At 57.5% G+C, this 21,089-nt stretch overlaps 1 protein-coding gene across 1 annotated transcript in view; it reads left to right on the top strand.

Annotated features, from left to right (window-relative positions):
- Positions 1 to 2,263: 2,263 nt before the first annotated feature.
- The window catches only part of SORCS2 (sortilin related VPS10 domain containing receptor 2), a 262,786-nt gene continuing 243,960 nt past the window's right edge, over positions 2,264 to 21,089 (top strand). The window contains exon 1 of the mRNA XM_049632622.1: positions 2,264 to 2,487. Within this exon, the coding sequence (XP_049488579.1) occupies positions 2,456 to 2,487 (32 nt within the window). The 5' untranslated portion in view covers positions 2,264 to 2,455. The remainder of the gene's footprint in view (positions 2,488 to 21,089) is intronic.

Genomic DNA, 21,089 nt, shown 5'->3' with positions numbered 1-21,089 from the left:
TCACCCCCACGGAGGGAGCTGGGGGTCTCCTCCTCGCTGTAGGGCGGGGAGCTGAGATCCACCGGGGCTCGGAGGGGCTGACCCCAAAGCAGAGGCCGCCTTCCGCTGCCCGCCGCAGAGAGAGGGGTGCCTGCCGGGCTCCCCCAGGGCTGACCCCTCTTGGGTGGCTCCTTGTCTCAGCGCCGGGCAAGGATGGCCCCCGGCCCTGGCCTCCGGAGCCCAAACCTCCCGTGGGTTAAGGTGGTGCCAGCAGAAAGATTCTGTCCGTCGCACGAAGGGTAGACGGTGTGTGCTCTTGATGGCAGAGGGGGGCCAGAGCAGGGGAGGAGACGCTCACCCAGGGCCCTCGCCTCCCCTGGCTTCATTGCCTTAGTCGTGTTAGACAGCAGGTGCCGTGCCCAGTGCTGGGACATAAAACGAGACACAGTCCCCTCCCCCGAAGGGCTCATCGTCCAATGTTCGAAAGAGACCCCGTGAGCCGTGCTGGAGGGGAGAGCGCAGGGTCTGGGAGGGTGTGGGGGGCACTGAACCAGAGGAGGGGTCTGGGAGACACCCAAGGTGTCAGGAGTGGGGGCGGGGAGAAGGTCGCAGCATGAGGAACAGCTCGTGCAGAGGTCCGGTGGGGCTGGTGCTCAGAACGAAGGGGGTGGGTGTGAGTGGAGACACCCATCCAGGAGGGGTCCGAACGCCGTGCTGGGGGGTGAGCTCCCCACCCTCCGCGGTGTGTGGGCAGAGCTCAGCTAGCTGGGGCTTGATGAGGATGTTGGCTTAAGGATTTCACCCTGGATGGGCTGGATGAAGCAGACTTTGAGGTCCCTTCCAGCTGTCACGCTCTGGCTCCTCGAAATCCCCTCCGGGAGCAGCGAGGCTATAAAATATAAATCAATAGGTTAAAAATACGCTTGTCTCCTGCTTGTCCAGGCCCTGTCACTCTGCCCGCCTCCCCGGGTCTTCAGAGGATTCCCGCTCGTCTCTGGCAGCCCGAGCGCCTGGCAGGGGAGGGTGGCTTTGTTCCTGAGCGAGAGGCGGGGCCGTCGCGCCCCCGCTGCCGAGGCCTCCGGTCTGCGTTTGATCATTGCTGCCTCCAGAATGCGCGCCGTCCCGTCCCGGCTGGCACCCCCTCCTCGTATCTTCCCTGCTTTCATCGTCGGGCAGGGGAAGCTCAGCCAGACGGTGTCTGGGGCAGACGCGTCCCCAACACAGAGGAGGCCGTGCGGGGCGGGAAGGAACCAAACCCGGAGCCGGCCAGTGTGGTGACCCCAGATTAACCGGGCTAACGGCTCTGCTGGGAGCCGGTGTGTGGGGGGGTGTCCCCGGGGTCCCCCCCCGGTTCCCATGGCAACCGGGAGCAGCTAATAGAGACTGGCAGCGAGCGAAATGAAAGGTGATGTGTGGGAAAATGCACTGGCCAGCGAAGTCGCTGGGGACAGGGCGCTTTTCCCGCCAGGCAGGCCAATCCTCACTTCCTTTCTGTGGTGGTCCACCCGTCCGGGCGTCTGGAGGAACTTTCGGGTGCTTCTGAGCACGTTTATTTTTGTTATTACCTAACAGTTCCCTTTTCTGCACGGGGCTGAGGGGACACGGTCTCGTCGGGGGGGGGGCCCACGTGCGTGATGACAGTTGAGGGGCCGTGAAGCAGCGTGTGCCCTGTCGATGATGTGCGGGCCGCCTGCCGCCTCGGCCGCCCTCGTGCGCCTTCCCCAGCCCTCTGCTGGTTCCAGCATCATCCAGCCAGCACTGGCAGGAGAGGGGCAGAGGCCCCAGCTTCTGGGGCCTGCCCGTGTGTTGGGGACGCCCAGCAGGCGTTCTCGAAGGCCCTGGTGGGGACGAGGCCCCATCTCCTGAAGCCTTGTCAAACGCGTCCTCTGCCCGGCACTCTGGGACACTAGCTCGGCTGACCCTCTGACCATGGTTTGAGATTGTCTGGGGCCGAGTTTGAAGTTTTCCCGCTGAGGGGCGCCTGGGTGGCTCAGTCGGTTAGGCATCTGACTTCGGCTCAGGTCACGATCTCCCGGCTTGTGGGTTCCGGCCCCGTGTCGGGCTCTGTGCCTGCTTCGGATTCCGTGTCTCCCTCTCTCTCTCTGCCCCTCCTCCGCTCACGCCCCATCTCTCTCTCTCTCCGTCTCAAAAACCAACAAACATTAAAACAATTTTTAAGAATTTTTCCTGCTGAGTGCCAGCTACCTGGTGGCCCTGGCAGGATGGGGATGGTCCCCAAGTCACTCTGAGGACGGAGGGAGGTTGGGAGGTTTCAGGGCGGACACTGGCCTCGTGTGCAGGGTGGCTGGGGCCTCCCAGGGAAGCCGACAGAAAGACCCGGGCCCCTGATGTGTACTGGGTCAGGGAACGTCCCCACATCCCTCTTTCAGAACCTCGAAACTGGCTGATTTCTGCCTTTGTCTTTCTGTTGCCACCACAGGTGATCTTGATCCTGACGAAGTATTACCACGCCGACATGGGGAAGGTTCTGGAAAGTTCTCTGTGGCGGTAAGTCAAGCCGAGGGCGGGCCTCTCTCCTTGTGCACCTGCACTACTCCCGAGACTGAGGGCTGAGATCCAGACGCCCAGCTGGAGCAGCCCTGTGAGTTGGCGGCCTCGCAACTTCTCTTCGGCTACAAAATGCACGTAGGACACGGTGGAAAGCGACGGCGGGTTTCGGCAGTGGGCACAAACAGCACCGGAGAAAAGACGGCCCTTTAGAAAGCTCCTTCGCTCTCTTTTCTTTCGGTTTCTCCTCTCCCCCTCCCCCTCCCCCTGCCTTTCTTCCTCCCCGAGGAAGAGGGTCTGCATTTTGAATTCAGGTCAGTGCACACATTCCCTCCGCTCACGCCCTGAACTTCAGACGAGGCTCCTGGAGTCCACCGAGAATGCCGATTATCCTCATTGTCCAGACGTTTTTCTTTCTTCCTGGCTCAGCCGAGGAGCTTGGTAAATAAATAACCCAGTGGCGACAGGGGATATCTCTTTCTGTGTGAGATGTGAATTCAGTCCAAGAACATTAAGCGGCCCCTTTGATGTTTTAAACGAGGTGGGAGAGAAGGAGGTTTTGGAGAAATCATTTCGGTTACTATCATCTTCAATATTTACACCTGCTCACCCAGGGAGGGGGAAGGGAGGCTCCCGGGCGGCTGGGGCTGTCGTCTCAAAAGCTGTCCTCGGGCCACGATTGTGTTTCCTCCTCGCGCTGCTCGCCACTCCCACGTTCCCTGGGTGTGTTGGACCGGTTTGTTTTTCAAGGTGTGTTTCTCAAGTACCAATTAATTCATTCTTTCTATTTGAAATCCGTAAAAAAAACACCTCTGCCCGCTCATCAGGACTCCTGTATGTGTGCAGCCCCCTTGAGTTGATTTATTTTTGGCTTTTGGCTTTGCTTCTGGGGCAGAGGCTTGATGATTCATTCTGTTGGTTCTTGTTGGGGGATTTCCGTGATGCTCTGGGAAGGTGTTGAAATAGTACCTCCAGCTGGGTCCTTTCCTTCTTGTATAAGGAATGGGGGCGTCTTGGGGCAGCCGGGTTGGTCACCGGCGGTGCTGATGGGACCAAGCCTGGGGAGCAAGCAAACCACTCGTACTGCTCTGCGTTTTTCTTACCCCTCCAGCCAGAGAGCCTTTCCTAGCCGGCTCCTCCCGGCCGTGGATTCGCGGGTTCGCCCTGCAGACCGCCCCCCCCCGCCCAGCCCGCCCCCCAGTCCTTCTGTCGGCCTCAGGGAGAGGGGTCAGCATCCTACAAAGAGGACAGCTGGTTTCCTGCCACGCTCCCCCTCGTCATTTCGTCTTGTGCCTTGAAGCAGCTCACCCCCGAGGAGAGGTCCGAGGCTTGCTTTCAAAAGTCCCGCTCAGTGTGGCGGGGAGGCAGCTCGGCATTTGGGATGAGAGTGGACCATGGCGTGAGCGCTAAAGCTTCCGCCACCTCTCACTGCGGCCCTCTGAGGGTTTCAGGGCGAGGCCCTGGGACAGGCTGGCCCATGGAGGGCGTTGTCTCTTGCTAGGTGGATGGTCCAAGGAGGTCCCCCCGGGGCTGCAGAGTGAACAGGGGCACTTGGCTCTTCTCTTGGCCTTGAATTCTGGGCAGCATCCCATAGTAGCCGCCTCTCTGGCCCCAAATGCCGCACACCAGCCACGTCCTGACGGGCGGGCAGGCTCTCCCTGCACGGGCCGCACTCGCTGACCATCCGGAATGCCCGGTTTCCCTCGCTCCCTCCAGCATCTCCGTGGGCTGCGCTCGGAAACGGGAGGTCATAAATGTTGCTGGAACAGTCCTTCCCGGTGCCATCTGTGCCCACAGGACAGAGCTGTGGGGTATACGTAGGGCTTGCTGCCCACCCTTATGGGGGACGCGGTGGGGACGGGTGGATCTGGGTCACCCCGTGGCACGGGGGCCGGGAATTTTTGCTGAAGGGCTCCAGACTCCCGATTCTTCAGACGTGGCTACAGCAGCCGAGAGGGAGGCCAACCACCCACCTCAGGGCTGCTCCAGCGGGGGGGGGGGCTCTGTCCGCTCTGTCTCTGCCTGGGAGAGCATGAGGGCCCGGCGAGGTGACACGAAAGGTCCCCAGAACGGTACACGGTCTCGATTTAGTTTTTCTCCGAAGCAGATCAACAGACCAATTCTCCATGTTCTTTCTCATCACTGTCTCTGCGCAGGCATTTCCTCTCCTTTACTAAAAATACACGCAAAGGCGTTCGTCATGTCAGGAAGGATCACCCCAGCCCCACCCATTACTTCCGGCGTGGAGCCATTATATCCTCTGTGTATCTTTCTCTCGCGGACGTATTTATATAGTCAGACGTGGAAGAAAGTTCTGCGTTCTCCTTTCTTCACGCATCTGTTTCCAGTTTCTCGAGGTTGGACCGCGTCCGCATCAGCGCTTCCTGTGGCCGCGGACTAGCCCTTGGTGGGTTCGTTCTGACACGGGGCCACGCTGCTGCCGTAAAAAAAAATGTAGGCGTGTGGTTGTCCTTCGCCTTCTGCTCTCTGGGCAGAAGCCCGGGGGGTAACGACCGAGCCGGAGAGTGAGCGGATGGCCGGCCGGCCCACTGCAGGCCCCCGAGCGGGCGGCACTCTGGCCCGCACCGTCTAGGCCCCAGCGGCCGCTCCCGTTTGAGTCCCTTTGGTTCCCGGGGAGCATGAGCAGCGTCTGTGTTCGACTGCCAATCACGTTTTCCTCGTGCGAGCATTTTCAGCCCACGTCCCCTCTATCTTGGCACTCGCGTGAGTGTCTTTAGAAGTGGAAAGGTTGCCACTGGTCTTGCGTGGGGATGCCACCCCGCCTCCGTCTGCTGGTCAAGGCCCACGTGGATGGGGGCTGACAGAGCCCGTGCCTGGATCACGCGGATTAGCGACTCACTCGGTGGGCGCGCCCTCAGCCTCCCCAGGGTTCTCCTGTGCGGTCCCCGTGAATCCATTTTTAAGGACAGGTATGGTATTTACATTCTGGAAATGGCTCTCTGAAATGTGAGCCGAGTGCATTTTTAATTGTCCTGCATTTCAGGGGCCCCCTGTCACCCCGTCCGGTCTTCAGGGTGGGGCCGTGCCCTCCACTCTGGGGAAGGGGCACCGGGAGGGAGCGAGGCTGCCCCCCACCCTCCAGAGAGCCTCCAGTTGGCTTCAGAGCCGGTCCTGTGCGGGCACCTCCCATCCTGGGTTCCCAGGGCTGATGGCAACAGGAGGAACACACTCACCCAGACCAGCCTGCCTGACGCTTGCCCATGTCCAGTCTGTGCGAATGTCCTGGGGCTGCTGGAACGAAGGACAAAAAGTAGGGACTTTAAAGGAACAGGAATTTGCTCTCTCATGGCCCTGGGGGCTAGAGTCTGAGATCAAGGTGTGGGTGGGGCCGGGCTCCCCCAGGATCCTTCACGCCTCTTCCAGCTCCTGGGGTGGGGGTGGGGGGACATTCCAGTTCCTGCCCCCAGCTTTGGCTTCAGACGGCCTCTTCTTTGTGTGTCCGCCCTGTGTGTGTGCCTTATGAGGACACTTATTGTTGCATTCAGGGCCCACCCAGGTGATCCGGGGTGATCTCATCCCTGGAGCTCTGACTTAATGACATCCACAACCACCCCTTTTCCAAGTAAGGCCGTGCACAGACTCTGGAGGTAGGTCGTGGACACATCTGCTTGGCTGTGTCGTTCAGCTCACTGCACGGTCCTCACCCCTGGGCTGCACTGCCCGGATCTGACTTCCTAAATGGCTCTTGCCCCTGTCGCCCCCTCTCCATCCTCACCTGTGTTCCCTTGCTGCCTCTTCATCCATGGTGGGGTCCTGTAGCCCCTTCCCAGCTCCTCCCCCGCTGCCCCTCACCGCCCCTCCAAGCCTCGCCCCTGCAAGGCCCCAGGGATTTGAGATGCAACACACGCCCACAGTCTTGCCCTGCTCCCTTGTCCCCTGGTGGCTTCCCAAGACTGATACCTGTGCATCCCGCCCTCCTTGTCCAGGTGTAGGGGTGGGGGATCCAGTGGGCAGAGCCAGAGGCTGTGGGGGCAAGTATAGAAGAGCGTGGGCACGCACGGTCCCTCTGAGAGTTGATGTGCGACTTGTATCTACCCCACGGGGGGGGGCCATAGCGGTTGCGAGGTAAAGATAAAGAGCGTTTGGAATTAAGATGGACAAGATCTGTAAATGCTCCTGTGCCCCCACACCCTGCCTGCAGGAGGATGTCGCCTGGTTCTTCCCCTGGTTCAGGGCTGTCCCTCCAGGTTCCCAGGGGCAACCCTTCAAGGGGTTCCCAGGACACTGCATTATCCATTGGAAAATTGAGACCACTCCCAGGCAAAGGGACGAACGGGCACCCCTGATACAGATCGGAGGCAAAGTCCCCGGCTGGTGCTGCCCAGGCCCCCGCGGCCTGGAGCTGGGGACCCTCAACTGTCTGCTTGATCGGCCCCGTTCCCCGCAGGAAGCCTTTGAGACACTGTTCTCCTAGGTGCCCCTCCGCCCACGACTGTATTTCTGTTGAAGTTCAATGTGACCTGCGCCTTGTACATAAAAACTAAGATCCTTCGCACCCTTCGAGAACCAGTGTTTGCCCCTTGAGGGCAATTTTGTCCCTGGTTGAAAATCCACATCCTGAAGAAGAGCCTCGGCGGGGAAGGGGGTCTTGTTAAAATTCAGATTCTGATTCCTGGGTCGGGGGTGGGGCCCGGGGCTCCACATTGTTAACGAGCCCCTAGCGATGCTCGAATTGCTGGCCCACTGAGCACACTTGGAGTAGCAGGGCCCTGGCTCATTCCGGGGTCACCTGGGGGCCTCAGCATCGCCCGATGTCTGTGCCCGACCTGGGCCCGCATGTGGCCTGGTCTGGGCTATGGCAGGCGCGGCTCCGGTGTCCAGCCTGGGCTGGGTCTTGGGAGGCCCATTTGGTGTCACCACCGCTGAATCCCAAACGGCCGGTGAGGCTCGGCTGCCTCACAAACGCCGTCAGGAAGGTAACTGCAAGCCATCGAGGTTTGAGCCACATGCAAATAGTAGAAAGTGGGTCCTCGGTGGGAGGAGGTATGTAAGGGTCACTTGGAAATCTCTTCAAAACTACTGCCACTCGGGCCATGCCTTGGAAGATGCAGACTCAGTGTGGAGACCCTCCCCCCCAGGAGCCCCCCCCAGGTGAGAGCAGACCCAGGAGGGGTCTTTCCAGCATCGCCTTTCTGGCTTCAACGGTCACTCGGGTCTCCTGGTCTGCATTTCTAACAGGTGGCCACATGCTGCCATCGGGGCTGGTCCAGAGACCACACTTGGAGGAGCCAGGGGGTCGGCTGCTTAGGAGTGAGGCTCAGCTTCCTGCTGTGGCTTCCCTAGGAATCTGGATAAAAGCCACGGCACCGGGTCCTACCCCAGTCCGCAGCCCAGCCCCTCTTGCCGCTCAGTATCCAGCCGGCCTGCTGCCTGAGCCTCCACCATGCCCAGCTTGGTCCCTGTAAGGGGGCTGTGACTGTTGGGGCTGCCTGCCTGGAATGCGCTCGGCATTGACCCTCAGGTACTGGCCCCTGTGGACACTTAGTCTCAGTATAAACCTCTTTTTTTCAAAGAGGTCACCCCACCTCTCAGTGTAAGTAGCCCCCAGGAATTCTTTATTGTATCTCTCCTTGAGTGTGGGAGTTCTTGGGTATGGTTTATCCCCCTTCGCCCCACCCAGAACATGCACTTATTGGGGATGGAGACCAGTCAGGTCCACCTTGGTGATCATTGGATGCCCAGAACCCATCACAGATCTGCCACAGGCTGGACATTGGATGTGTGTATGTATGTATGGATGGATGGACACATGGATGGATGGATGGACACAAGATGGACGGATGGATGGATGGACACATGATGGATGGATGGATGGACACATGATGGGTGGATGGATGGATAGATGGACACATGATGGACGGATGGATGGACACATGATAGATGGATGGATGGGAACATGGATGGATGGATGGATGGGCACATGGATGGATGGATGGATGGACACATGATGGGTGGATGGATGGATGGACACATGATGGATGGATGGATGGATGGATGGGCACATGGATGGATGGATGGGTGGACACACCATGGGTGGATGGATGGATGGACACATGGATGGATGGATGGGTGGACACATGATGGGTGGATGGATGGACACATGATGGCTGGTTGGATGGATGGATGGACACATGACGGATAGACGGGTGGATGGATGGATGGCGACATGGTTCTTAGGAGATGCTCATGTGACCTAGAGAACCCTTTACACCTATGAGGCCGTCCTAGGGGATGGGGTGGGGGACAGGAACACAGAGTTGGCTCTGATGCTGTCAAGTGGAGCACGAGGGGACTGGGGGCATCCCCACGCTGGGGAGAAAGTGGACCTTAGCCCACCTTTCCCCACCCCACCTCTCTGCTGGGACTGCCTGCATCCTCGCACTGAGCATGGCAGCCTCAGTCCCATAGCCCACTTGACGTCGTGCCTGTGCCATCACTGAGCCGGTATGAGAGCCACACCAGCCCTACCTTTCCCCTGGCACATATGACCTTGGGCAGGACCTTCCACAGGGGAAACCTCGGGAATACTGGGGGTGGGCGTGGGTCTCAGGTCTTCTCCCAGAGTGCCTTGCTGGCATCCCCTCCCTTTTGTGGGGTGATTCTCTTCCTCCTATCTTGAATTTAATCATGAAATCTTTAATGTATACATGAATTGTAGAACGTACTGGGTACCATATGTCAGAGACAGTCTAATCTAGTGCTCACCAAATAATCCAAGCGTTTCCTTCCTTCCCCAGCCTCCCTTGTAGTTATTTTGGGGTCATCTGATTAAGTTTGGGGGCCAGTCGCTGGTGAGCCACTGAAATTAAGGGCTTTAGCTGTTATCATAACAGAGCCTAGGCTAGCCCAAGACCAATTCCCTGGCTGTAATAGATGTTAATTTTTTCCTGTCTGGGATTTCTTCTCTTCAAGAAATGTCCTGTTACAGGGGCGCCTGGGTGGTTCCGTCGGTTAAGCGTCCGACTTCGGCTCAGGTCATGATCTCACAGTTCGTGAGTTCGAGCCCCGCGTCGCGCTCTGTGCTGATGGCTCAGAGCCTGGAGCCTGCTTCCGATTCTGTGTCTCCCTCTCTCTTTCTGCCCCTCCCCTGCTCACGCTCTCTCTCTCTCTCTCTCTCTCTCTCAAAAATGAATAAACATTTAAAAAAATTTTTTAAAAATGGGTAGAAGTGGAGTCATTTCACCTTCTGTAATTTGATTTGTGCTCCCACCTCGGTTTTGGTGATTTCTGCACGTGGCACGTATCATCTGGTTGACTTATGTGTCCCCTGTCGTGGGAGCACGAGGAGTTTTATCCCCTGCATTTTGTGATTCCCACCAGGGCTGCATCGAGCGCCCACACGTGAGTCTCCAGCTTCCTTCTTCTCTCCCTGTTGCCAGCCTGTCTGCGGAGTGACGCCCGCGTCTCTGAGTTGTCAGACTTCGTATGTCTGTACTCGAGCAGATGTGAGAGTGGAGCCCCCTCTTGTTTTATTTCGCAGTTCTGTGATTCCTCGTGAGGTCGAACATACTTTCCTTTGTTTGTTGACTATTCACGTTTCCTCCCCTGGGATTTACCTGCCTGTGTCTTCTATCTCGTTCTTTTGGGTTGCTCGACTTTTTCTTAAACGCTGCCTCTCCACTGCCAATAGGTCCTCTCGAGGACCCTCGATTTTAAGATGCGCGTCCTCTGAGTGCGTCTTCGGCTCCCGCCTGGTGCTGTTCGTTCTTTCCCAACAGCTTCTAAGAGTGTTTCCTCTTAATAATGTTTCTCTTTGCCATGTTATTTTGTGTGCAAGTCTTAAAAGGGTACTTCTGTGGGATGGTGTATTAGTCAGCTATGGTGACAATCATGCTGTGGAATGAGTCACCCCAAACTCGGTGATGTGTACCGTGCACTTATGCTCACACCCCTGGGTTGACTGGTCTGGCTTCCTTGGACGGGGCATGAGGCTGGAGAGCGTGGCCTGGGCCACCTGCATTTGTTCTGGAACCCAAGCTGAGGGGGCAGAGGCCATCGGGCCGGGTTCTTCCCAGGCACCACCCTGCGGCTCAAGAACCAAGCCAACCCCACAAGCACACTTAAAGCTTCTGCTTCCGTCACGTTTGCTCGAGTTCCTTTGACCAAAGCAACTCGCGGGGTCCAACCCGACACCAACAGGGGACGGGAGAGGAGCGAAGTCAGGGTTTGCTGATTGACAGTTGGAAGTGTCACACAGGTCGTACGTGTTTCCAGAAAATACATGTTTTGTGGTCACAGAAGTCTGGTGAACATTCCGAGGTTGAAAATCACCCGCGTTTCTTTGCAGTAGGACTTTGGGAGTCCTGCCATGCCAACTCACATCACACATCTCCCGGAAAAGCTTGCGTGGCATTTCTCTATCTCCTCTGAGCCCGTGATCTTTTGTTTTGATTTTATGTAAATGTTATCTCATTTTAAATTAAAATTAAGTTAGTTTTCATTTTATTTCCCTTCTACGTTTTAATATTTACATATTCTCTTATTTTTGTTCTGCTGAGCATTTCTCGGGATGGGTTTTCCTTGGAACAAACCTTGGGAAACTCTGCTTTATAGAGTTTGTATTCTGGGAGAGCTGGTATTTGAGATTTTCAGATCACTTCTGTTTACCCATCATGTTACTGTGTTATTTCCACCATTCTATTTAAAATCAGATTTGACTCCGTGGCCCTCTGGCGTCTCCCTCTCCATTTTTTTATGCACAGACTTTTCACGTTCTGTGTTGTGAATGCAGGGGCCTCAGGAGTTTGAGCAGTGAACCCCAGCCACCCAAGGACCTCTTGACATGCACTGGTACAAAGCATCATCAAGGTCCTTCCCTGCAGAGGTGGATAATGGCCAGGCCTGGGGACGTCCACGTGGCTCCACCGTCCCAGGGTCGGGTGGACAGAGACTGTGTGCAGTGCGCTTCCTGAGCTGACGGCAGCCCCCTGGGGCCCTGAGTGTCAGGGCCAACAAAGACCAGCTGCGCTGATAGGTCCTTCTAGATGGGTGGTGCCGAGGGCTTATAGCCACCGTCTGCAGTGGGAAAATTATAAAGAGAGGAAGTGCTTTGCCCCTTGGCGGCCTGGAAAGAGTGGGGATTTTAGAGAGACCGTCTTAGACATCGATGGGCTTTACCTGTAGGCTAATCGCGGGCCAGAGCTCTGTGTGGTCTGTGTCCCTGCAGAGATCATGCTCTGAGTTCGGGGGCCGAGACGTCCCTGCCTCGCATCCTCTCCTGTGTAATCCGAGCAGAAGATTGTGGCTGTGCCGACGTCCCAGGCTGTTCTGATGAGGACGGCAGCTAATCCCTGTGGACGCTTGGCACTTGGTGGGTGCCAGGCCTGCTTCCTTCCTCCCCGGGGGACTTTCCGTCCCTCCCTGGCCGGCCTCTCTCCGTGTGTGCTCCAGCATCACCGTGGAGGTCTGAGTTTGATTTAATCAAGACCCAGAGCAGATAGGGATCAAGACAGGCGCTGACTTGATTTGAATCAACAGTTTGATGAGGTCAGCTCTTAGGCCTCGAGGTGCCTGTAAAATACTCTGGAATAAGATCTGGGTGGCTGAAAGGTCAAGCACTTTTGAGGCAATCCCTCAGTGTCCCCAGCCCCCAAGCCTCTTCTCCCTCCCTCTGCCCTCACTCAGGTCCTGGCTCCCCTGTCCCACACACCCTGAGGACACCTCCCAGCTGGTGGTGACTGTCTTCTCTGCCTGTGGCACATCCCTCCTCCTTCCCTGGCCTGCCTTAGGCTCTTCCCTTGCTTCCTCCCTCTCTTCCCACCATCTGTCACTCACCCACCCATCCCCTTCTTTTTGTCTATCCTCCATCCATTAATCTATCCATCCCCTGCATATCCACTCCCTCCCCCCAAACTCCCAACACCCATCCATCCATCCATCCCCCCATGTATCTATCTCTTGTCTACCCACCAACCCCCCAACACCCACCCATCCATCCATCCTTCCATCTACCCATCTATCCATCCATCCATCCACCCATCCATCCATCTATCCATCCACCCATCTATCACCCACCAATCCCTCTCTCCATCCACCCACCATCCATCCATCCATCCATCCACCCATCCACCCATCCATCCATCCATCCATCCACCCATCTGTCTATCCATCCATCCATCCATCCACCCATCCATCCATCCATCCATCCACCCATCTATCCATCCATCCACCCTTCCATCCACCCTTCCATCCATCACCCATCCATCCACCATCCATCCATCCATCCATCCATCCTGTACCCCCCATGTATCCATCCCATGTCTACTAATCCCCTGTCCTCACATCCAACCATCCAGGCTCTGGGTTTGAGTAAGGCATGGTCAATGACCCCCAAGTCTCACAGTGGAGTGAAGGGACCAGACAGGCAAACACCTGGGGTCGTGGTGTGTAATCTGCACTGTGATGAAGCTGAGAGAACCGGGGAAGCGTGAGACGCCCACACTCAGTTGAGCGGAGGGAGTTGGTGGTCAAGGAGGACTTTCTGGAAAAGGATCCCGTCCTCGGGCACCACCATGGTGTCCCTTTTCTCCCAGGACGGCTCTCCCTACAAGGTGCCTCCCGTGTTGGCGAGGCCACTGAGTTCTCACGTATGGTCCTCCTCCCCATCCCCCTGAGTGCTGTCACTCCTGCACAACGCCTACCAGCAGTCCCTCTGCAACCAGAGGCTGCGTTGGGGAAACACAGAGGTGGCTTTGGCAGGCGACAGGAACATTCTGGTCTTTTCCAGACTAGTCTGGCTTCCTGGGTGGGGCCTGCCCTGGCCTCAGGGCATCCCTGGCCTCCCATCCCGGCTCACCCACACAGCTCTTGTTCCCCTGCTTTCCTCCCTCCCTTCCTCTCCTGTATCCCACTCCTCTGACTCCATTCCTGCCGGCTGGAGAGGCCAGGGAAAAAGCAGATGTGAGCAGAAAGAACCCAGGTCCCCAGCTTCTTTGGGAAGGCCCTGCAGCGACTGCCCCCGGCAGAGGATTTGTTCTGAGTGGGGCTCTCCCAGCAGAGGTGACGGAGGGCCGGGCCGCATAAGCCACCCTGCACGTTAGTACAAGCCCACAGCGCGGCTTCCGGTCCCTGTGACCCTCTCAGGTGTGATTTTGAGAAATGGGGGACAGGTGCTCAGTGGGGAAGGACAGCCTGTGAATTTTGGGTCCTGATCTGATTCTCGGGTCTGCATTTAGCCAAGGGCCGTCTCTTTGGCCCTCAGGACACTTGCAGATTCTCCCTTTAGAGCCCCCTCTGCCCCCATTGCCGCCCCGCCTGGCCTCCCTGGGGGCAGCCCCCCTCAAGGCCTCCGCCCTGCTTCCCCGGCCCTGTCCCTCTGTGCTCAGGTGTCCCATCCCGGCTAGGCCAGGTGCCTCCGCTGGGCTCTCCCAGACCCTCTCCCGCAGCCTGCTGCCCGCCTCCTCTTGGGATCAGGGCTCCTGTGTCCCCTTTGCCGGGCAGAAACTCTGGCACAGACACAGGCCCCGGGGGGTCACTGAGCAAGATCACCGTCCACGGAGCTCTGCTCGTGGGTTCCGTGGCAGCCGCTTCACGTTCCCTCAAACAGGAGGCCGTGTGATGCCACCATCTTGATGAAGATGTTGCTAAATTCCTCCCCAGAAAATTCTCGCTAAAAAAAAAAAAATCTTATTTAAAAAAAATTATAATATGTGATTCTCATAGAAACTTTGGAAGTTCTAAAATAGGTGAGGCATAAAATCCATCCCGTGTCCACCCACCTTATGAGATCATGGCTGTTAACGTTCGAGATGAGGGTTCTCACTAGTCTTGTCCAGATGCAAATACGTACGTGTTCTATAAATTTGAGATCCCACTTTAATATTATGTATTAAACATTTCCCTATGCTCCTGCATATTTTCAAAACTGCTGTTCTTAGTAGCAGCATAATAAACTCTCAGCTGAAGGAGGTACTATTTATTTAACCAAATCCTCGTTTTCAGACCTCTGTGTCGTTTCCGGTTGCCCCAAAGGTACAGATGTGAAGCAGGCTGCCGTGAGAGGCCTTGTCTGTGTGTTATTCCCGCATCTCTGGTGACGTCCGTGGGATCAGTTCTTAAGGTCAGGCCTCCTTTCGTGCATGTAGGACTACAGGGGGTCGGGACCTCGACGCCCGTTTGTGCGTGTGCTGGTTTGTCTCTGAGGCCGTCCTACTGGGACAGGGGAGAGACCAAAGTACCGTGGAGGCAAGAGGAAATGACAGAAACATCAGGAGGGCCGCCTGCTGTCCCGGCGCGAATGCTCCTGCAGGTGAGGCAAGTCACAAGGTGCACTGTTGTCCTCCAGACCCCCACGCGTGGGCGGAGGCCTCTGACCTTGACCACCCCCAGCCCCGACACTTCCCGGGTGCTTCTCGAGGCCCTGCAACAGTGCCAGGCACTGTTCTAGGCCTCAAGCACTCAGAGTGAATGGGACACAGACATCTGGTGTCCGGGACCTCACCGACCACGGCGTGTGAAAGTGCTGTGAGGCGTGGCTGAGCCTCAGGGGATGTGGGCTTGTGGGACATGCTGAGGCCTTGGGAACGGGTTCTGAAGGATGAATAGGAGTTCACCATGCTGCAAAGGGAAGGTGAAGGGGTGGGAAGGAAGGTAGTAGGGGTGGCAGGGAACGATGTAGAGGCTGGGAAATGCCCAGGGCGGGGCAGAGCCCCCCAGTCAGTGGCTGAGGCTGGTGCACAGCATACATCCATTGTCTTTCGCTGCTGCAACAAAGTATCATCAACATAGTGGCTTTAAACAACACAGATTTATTGCCATAGAGTTCTGGAGGGCGGAGGTCCGATATGGGTCCTGCTGGCTAAAATCAAGCATTCGCTTCCTGAGACTTTAGGGGAGAATGTTTATCCTGGGCTTTTGCGGCCTCTAGAGGCCACCGGCATGCCTTGGCTCGCGGCCCCTCCTCTGTCCTCACTGCCGGCAGCATGGCCTCTCTCTGGCCCGTCTTTTGTTTTGCCGTCCCTTTCCCTGACCGTAGCCTGGACGGGGGTCCCACGTTTTAAGGAGCCATGTAATTAGATGGGGTTCGCTGGGAGAATCCGAGATGATGTCCCCGTCCCGAAGTTCTCGATTAGTCACATCAGCACAGTCGGTTTTGCCCGTAAAGTAGTGTTTGCTCAAGCTCTGGGCTCTGGGATGCGGGCGTGCCTGGGGGGTCCATTATTCCACTGCCCACACAGGACACCAGGGATGGTGGCCCTCAGATTTTCTCAGTGTCTCTGCTCAGTTGAAAGCCTGACTGGGGCATCCTGGTGAACGTAAGATAGTAAGACACATTTTCCCATAATTAAATTCTGGAAACGTTTCTTGAGCATCCTCTTTGTACCAGCACTTTGCCAGGTCTTAGGGTTGGCCACGAACGAGACACCAGCCTTGTTAGGGAGGAAACGACTGACGGGGGAACCAACATCTGCTGAGGAAGCCACAGGAGAGGGCAGCTGGGCGTTTCAGAGGAGGTGATATCTGAGCTGGGCTTTGAAGGCTGAATAGGAGTTTTCTAGGCAGACAGGCGGGAAAGGCATTCTAGACAGGGGAAACATTACCTGCAGAAACACAGAGGCGTGAACCAGCCTGGTGGGGGGAATCCCAAGATGTTAGGAGTGGCTAACCTGTGGGGGTGTTCGGAGGACTGTGGGAGACTAGGTAGGTGAGCCCAGTGAGGTTGAACCGAGGAGCCCTGTGTGCCTGACCAAGAGGCTCCGATTCTGTCCTCTAGGCAGTGGGGAGCTATGCATGGGGTTGTGGATTAGATCGAGCTCATGGCTGCAGAATTGGCGGGGACGGTGGGAAGGCAATCACGTGGTTTGGGGAGGCCAGCTGGCAGAGTGGAAAATGCAGAAGGAGAAGTTGTATGTGACAGGACCTTGGCACCCCAAAGCCTCATCCCTCCGTGCCCTCCAGGACCCCGTTGAGGGCAGAGTCCCAGCTCCTGGGAAGGACGGAGTCTCACACGGCCACAGAGCATTCCATTCTTTCCCCCACTCGGATCCTATGCTCCTTCCCCCTCCCCCCTGCCTTTCCCTGTGGTCTATAGAAGAACACAGATGGACCCCCTGCCCTTTGCATTAAAATCACGCTCTGTCCTGGAGATTTATTGCATTTTAATAAAACTCCCTGAGTGGGAAACATATGAGAAAACTATCTTTGTTTTCTATTATGTAATAAACCTCGCTCGAATGTGCTTTGAAGGATGGAGTCATAAACCCGTTTACGGGGCGAACAGCATCCAGGGAATGTGCTGGGGGCCGCGTGGCATCCAGGGGGTTCTCCGCTTCTGCTGTTGATTAGCCGGTGCCAGGGACACTCAGTCCATTTCTCTGAGCCCTGTTTTCCTCACCCACAAGGAAGGAGCTGCAGGATAGAGCGCAATTCTCTTCCTAAAGTTTGCTGAGCTCCGAAGACGTAGCTGTTTCCATTTTGCCACACACGTTACTTTGTTGGGAGGTAGGCACTAATGTTTGTTATATTTGGGAGAATTATGGGCACCCTAATTCTGGATGTCCCAGCTCTGCCATTCATGAACAACCCTAGGCCAGTCACTCGCCATGTCTGAACCTGTCTGCCCACCTGTAAAATGGGTCTGTTTCCTCCCAGAGCTGTGCTGAGGAGGGTGGCCGTTACTGGAGCAGGGGAGGGGGGGGGGGAGGAGCGCCTTGCTGCAGTCCTAGAGGATTCAGAGAGGGGAGGACGTCTTCTGGTTCAATGGGGAGTGAGCCGGAGGAGGGCGGCCCCTGAGCCAGATTGGGGTGACAGGGGATCAGCAGAGGTGCCCCAGGGCAGGTGGGAGGGGACGAAGGGAGCAGCCTCTGAAGGGCTCTGGTGCTCAGCACATCTTCAGCCGATACCGCAGGAACGTGCAGGGATAAGCATGTGGATAGTGGAAAGGACCCTGGAAGAAGCTAGTGTCACATAATCGGACATGAGTTGGTGCCATCGGCCGGAATCCTTGCCACTCTGAAACATTGTCACTCCTCCCTGCTGTCCCCTCCCTCCTGTCCCCTGCCTCCTTCCCTCTCTTCAATCAAGTTTTTCTGAGCACTTAGCACATCCTGGATATGCCCCTCGGCTCTGGGGACTCAGTGGAATGAGAGAGATACGACCTCTGCTCTCACGGGGCTCCTGTCCTGGCGGGGAGGCAGACCAGGGCCAGGTGATGCCATAAGGTGACACAGGAGCTGTCCCCAAGAAGGAAGTGTCTGAGAGTGCTCAGGGAGGGAGCAAAGCTGAGTGAGGGGTTAGCCCGGCCTTCCTGGAGGAAGTGGCATATGCATCATGATTGAGTGTTCAGGGTGAACCCACGTTGGTGGGCAGGGGGAGTGTTTCAGACAGAGTGGTGATCCATGCCAAGCCCCGAAAAAGGGAGAGAGTGGGGAGAATTTGAGAAGTGGGACTGGGGGGACACTGAGTGCAGGGTAGGGCGTGGAGGGAGGCAGGGAGGTGGAGGCCCGTAGGCCATTATCTCCATTCTATCAGGAACCTTCTAAAACGGAGGTCATGTCTCAAAGAAGTCTAGCTTAGAAATTTGGGGAGCTGGAAACCATACCCTCTACAGGATGGACCAATGAAGGAGCAGGGGTGGTGTATATCAGTTAGCTTTCACTGCGTAACAAACATCCCCAACATCAGTGGCTTCAAACGACACCCATTCGTTTAGTTTATGATTCTGTGGCTCAATGATACGGGCTGGACTCAGATGGGCTCCTCTGTTCTTGGCTGCACTCATTCGTGTGTCTGTAGTTAGCGGCTGGTTCTAGGTGACCTGCTTCTGGGGCTTGGCTGGCTGTCCTGGAGGCCGCTGGTCTGTCAATCTGCAGCAGGCTAGCCCTGGCTTGCACGCATGGAAGCAGGACAGAGATTTGCGAAAGAGTGGACATACACAGGCCTGGGAATCGCAGAACATCACTTCTGCACATTCTGTGGCCCAAAGGAAGTCACGAGACCAGCCTCCATGCAGGGGTGAGGGAAATCACTCTGCCTCTTGATGGGGGGGCCTTTGCAAAGAGGCGTGGCTACAGGGAGGGGGCCACCGTGGCCATTTTTGGCAACAGGGAGCTCAGTCTGGAGCAGAGGAGGTTGAGGGAGGGCTTGAAGGCTGTTTCCAGACTGCCAGGCGCCGCCCTAGGGCTCAGGAAGGAGGCGACGCTGCAGGGTCCGGACCTAGGATCTCTCCGGGACTCCACAGGGAGGGCCTTCCCACGGTGGGGTCCCTCGTGGGGACTCCGCGGCCACAGACACCGGGGTAGCTGCAAAGACCGTGTGGGCCTTGCTGGGGAGGCGGAGCGAGGGCCCCGGCGCTAGACTGGACGGTGTGGCTTTTGAAGACGCAGCGGTGGCTGTTGGGAGGGGGCGGCTTCGGGGGGACTCAGGGGCCGTGTGGCCCTCGGCCTCTTCTCAGGCCCTGTCAGTAGCAGCCGCCAGCCCGAGCCCATGTGGCATGAGCGATGGCGCCGAGCCACCCGCCATCCGCCGCAGGAGGAGCCGGCAGCCGCCGGGGGCTCGGGCTGGTGGTCACCTTCGCTCCTGTTAGGTTCCGCTCTTGTCCTCGTGCACGGAGCCCCGGGTCGCGTTCCCGGTTCTCTTGCGCGGCTTGTGGACCCTGCGTCCTTCCCCTGCCTCCATGGTAGGTATTTGAATTCACAATTCTGCCTGGGACCCCGTGCAGGCTGCTGGCTGAGGGTGCATGGTGGGGGAGGGGGGGGGGGCTGGGCTCTGCTGTGTCAGAGGGAGCGGCCCCTGTCGCCACCCCGCCCTGTGGTGCCACATCACGCACATCCCCAAAGACCCCCCCAGCTCCCTCGTCACTTCTTGCCTTCTCCTAAAGACAGCGTGACAGGTGGCTGAGAGCACAGGCTTTTCAGAGCCATGAGGAGCCCTCCCTGGCTCCGTCTTATTAGCTGTGTGGCCTCGGGAAAGTCACTCCCCCTCTCTGAGCTCAGGTTATTAACCTCGGCATCTGTCAGATGGGGATAACGGTGTTGCCGGGTGGGAGGAAGTATACAACCCACACCTGGCTTACCGGAAGCGTCAGGGAATGGGACCGCATCACCGTCGCCACCCTTCTCAGGCAGCACAGCTGCCCTCGGGGCCGGCACTGGGGGCTGGGGTCACTGAATTTGGTCTGACGCCCTTTGTGCAGCAAGTGTGGTCTCTAGGCCACACGCCAGCGCCTTTCTCCACCGGGCACCGGGGACAGCTGAGTGACTGTGCCACGGGTCTGGCCCTGGAGGGGCCGGGGGCTCTGTCACCATCTCCTGTCCCCACCCGGGTGACGGTCGGTGCTGCCATTGCCCCTACCTGGATGCCACGCCAGACTCCGATTCGCCAGGGGTCAGCTCAGCACCCCGTCCTCAGCCACCATCCTGACGACCTGGTGTCGTGCAACCCCGCCCGTGAGATGTAATTTTCCCCATGCTACTTTCTCTGCGTCGCATTTTTCCTAACCTCTGGCGATGTCCATGCATTGTTTGTAATGCTGTTATTTTAATCAAGTTTTCCTTCCCAAGCCTCGGTACCGTTTCTTCATTTGGGGTGTGTCTGTGCACCCCACTAGGCACGGGCCGGAAGGATCGTGTCCTCGTCTGGGGCCTCGTTCTGGCCCCAAGGCCTAGAACGGTGCCTGGCACACAGGAGGTCTGCCCGTGGAGTTGGGGGCAGAGGCTGGACATTCTGTCTGGCTGGTCTGTGAGCTGCTCCGGGGCTGGGGTGGGGGGGGGGGGACAGGTCCGTTTCCTGCCTGGGACCAGTGCCCAGTCTTCAGGCAGGGTCATGGCTAGGGAGACCCAAGCTGCCTTCTCAGGGGCGTGAGGCTTTCTTTAGCGTCTTAGATTCTGGGGCTTTAGGGACGGTGGTGTGCTGGCAAACGGGTAACAGCCGGCACCTCAAGAGAATCTCCCGAATGTGTAGTTCTTACCAATGTCCGTGGTGTAAATTCTCCCACGGTGGCCAGCTTCAAGCTAGAGAGGAGTTTGGAGGACGTGTGCATCATGGGCTCTAGCTAGCCGGTAGGAGCCGGCGTGAGCTGGTATGCACCTGCCTGAGCCAGTGGGAGCAGGTCTGACCTCGTGAACGAGTGTGAGCTTGTGTGAGCTGGTGACAGCCCATCGTGGTTCAGGAAGATTCCCAAGCCCTCCAGGCTTCTGGAACTGGGGTCTGGGACCAGCTGGCTGAGAGGATGCTCCCGGCCAAGCAGAGCGGTCTGGAGGTTGCCAGCTTTTCCCGGCGTGAAGACGTGCCACGTGCTGGGCACGGGTGGCCGCTGGTCCCCTGCCCCTCACTTTCTTCCTGGCCATTTGCGAGGAGGAGATGGTGGGGCCTGAGGTGTCAGAGAGCCCTCTGTTCCTCTTCCAAGCACTAGACGATGGTCACAGCCCCCTTCGCGAACCCTCTGAAGCAGGAGCACGGGGCGGAAGCCCGGAGAGCCCGGGAGATACAGGCCCGAGCACTGGGGACATCTGATGTGCCTGCTCTCCTGGCCGCACTGTCTCTGCCCAGTGTGGACGCTGAGCTTTGCCTCTTGGCTGCGAACTCCGGGTCGACGCAGCCCTCCGAGTCAGGTGGGTCCTGGGAGGCTCGGAAAGATGCTCGAG

Source organism: Panthera uncia, chromosome B1, assembly GCF_023721935.1.
Source record: "Panthera uncia isolate 11264 chromosome B1, Puncia_PCG_1.0, whole genome shotgun sequence".
NCBI lineage: Eukaryota > Metazoa > Chordata > Mammalia > Carnivora > Felidae > Panthera > Panthera uncia.
This window is presented reverse-complemented; position numbering and strand designations above follow the sequence as displayed.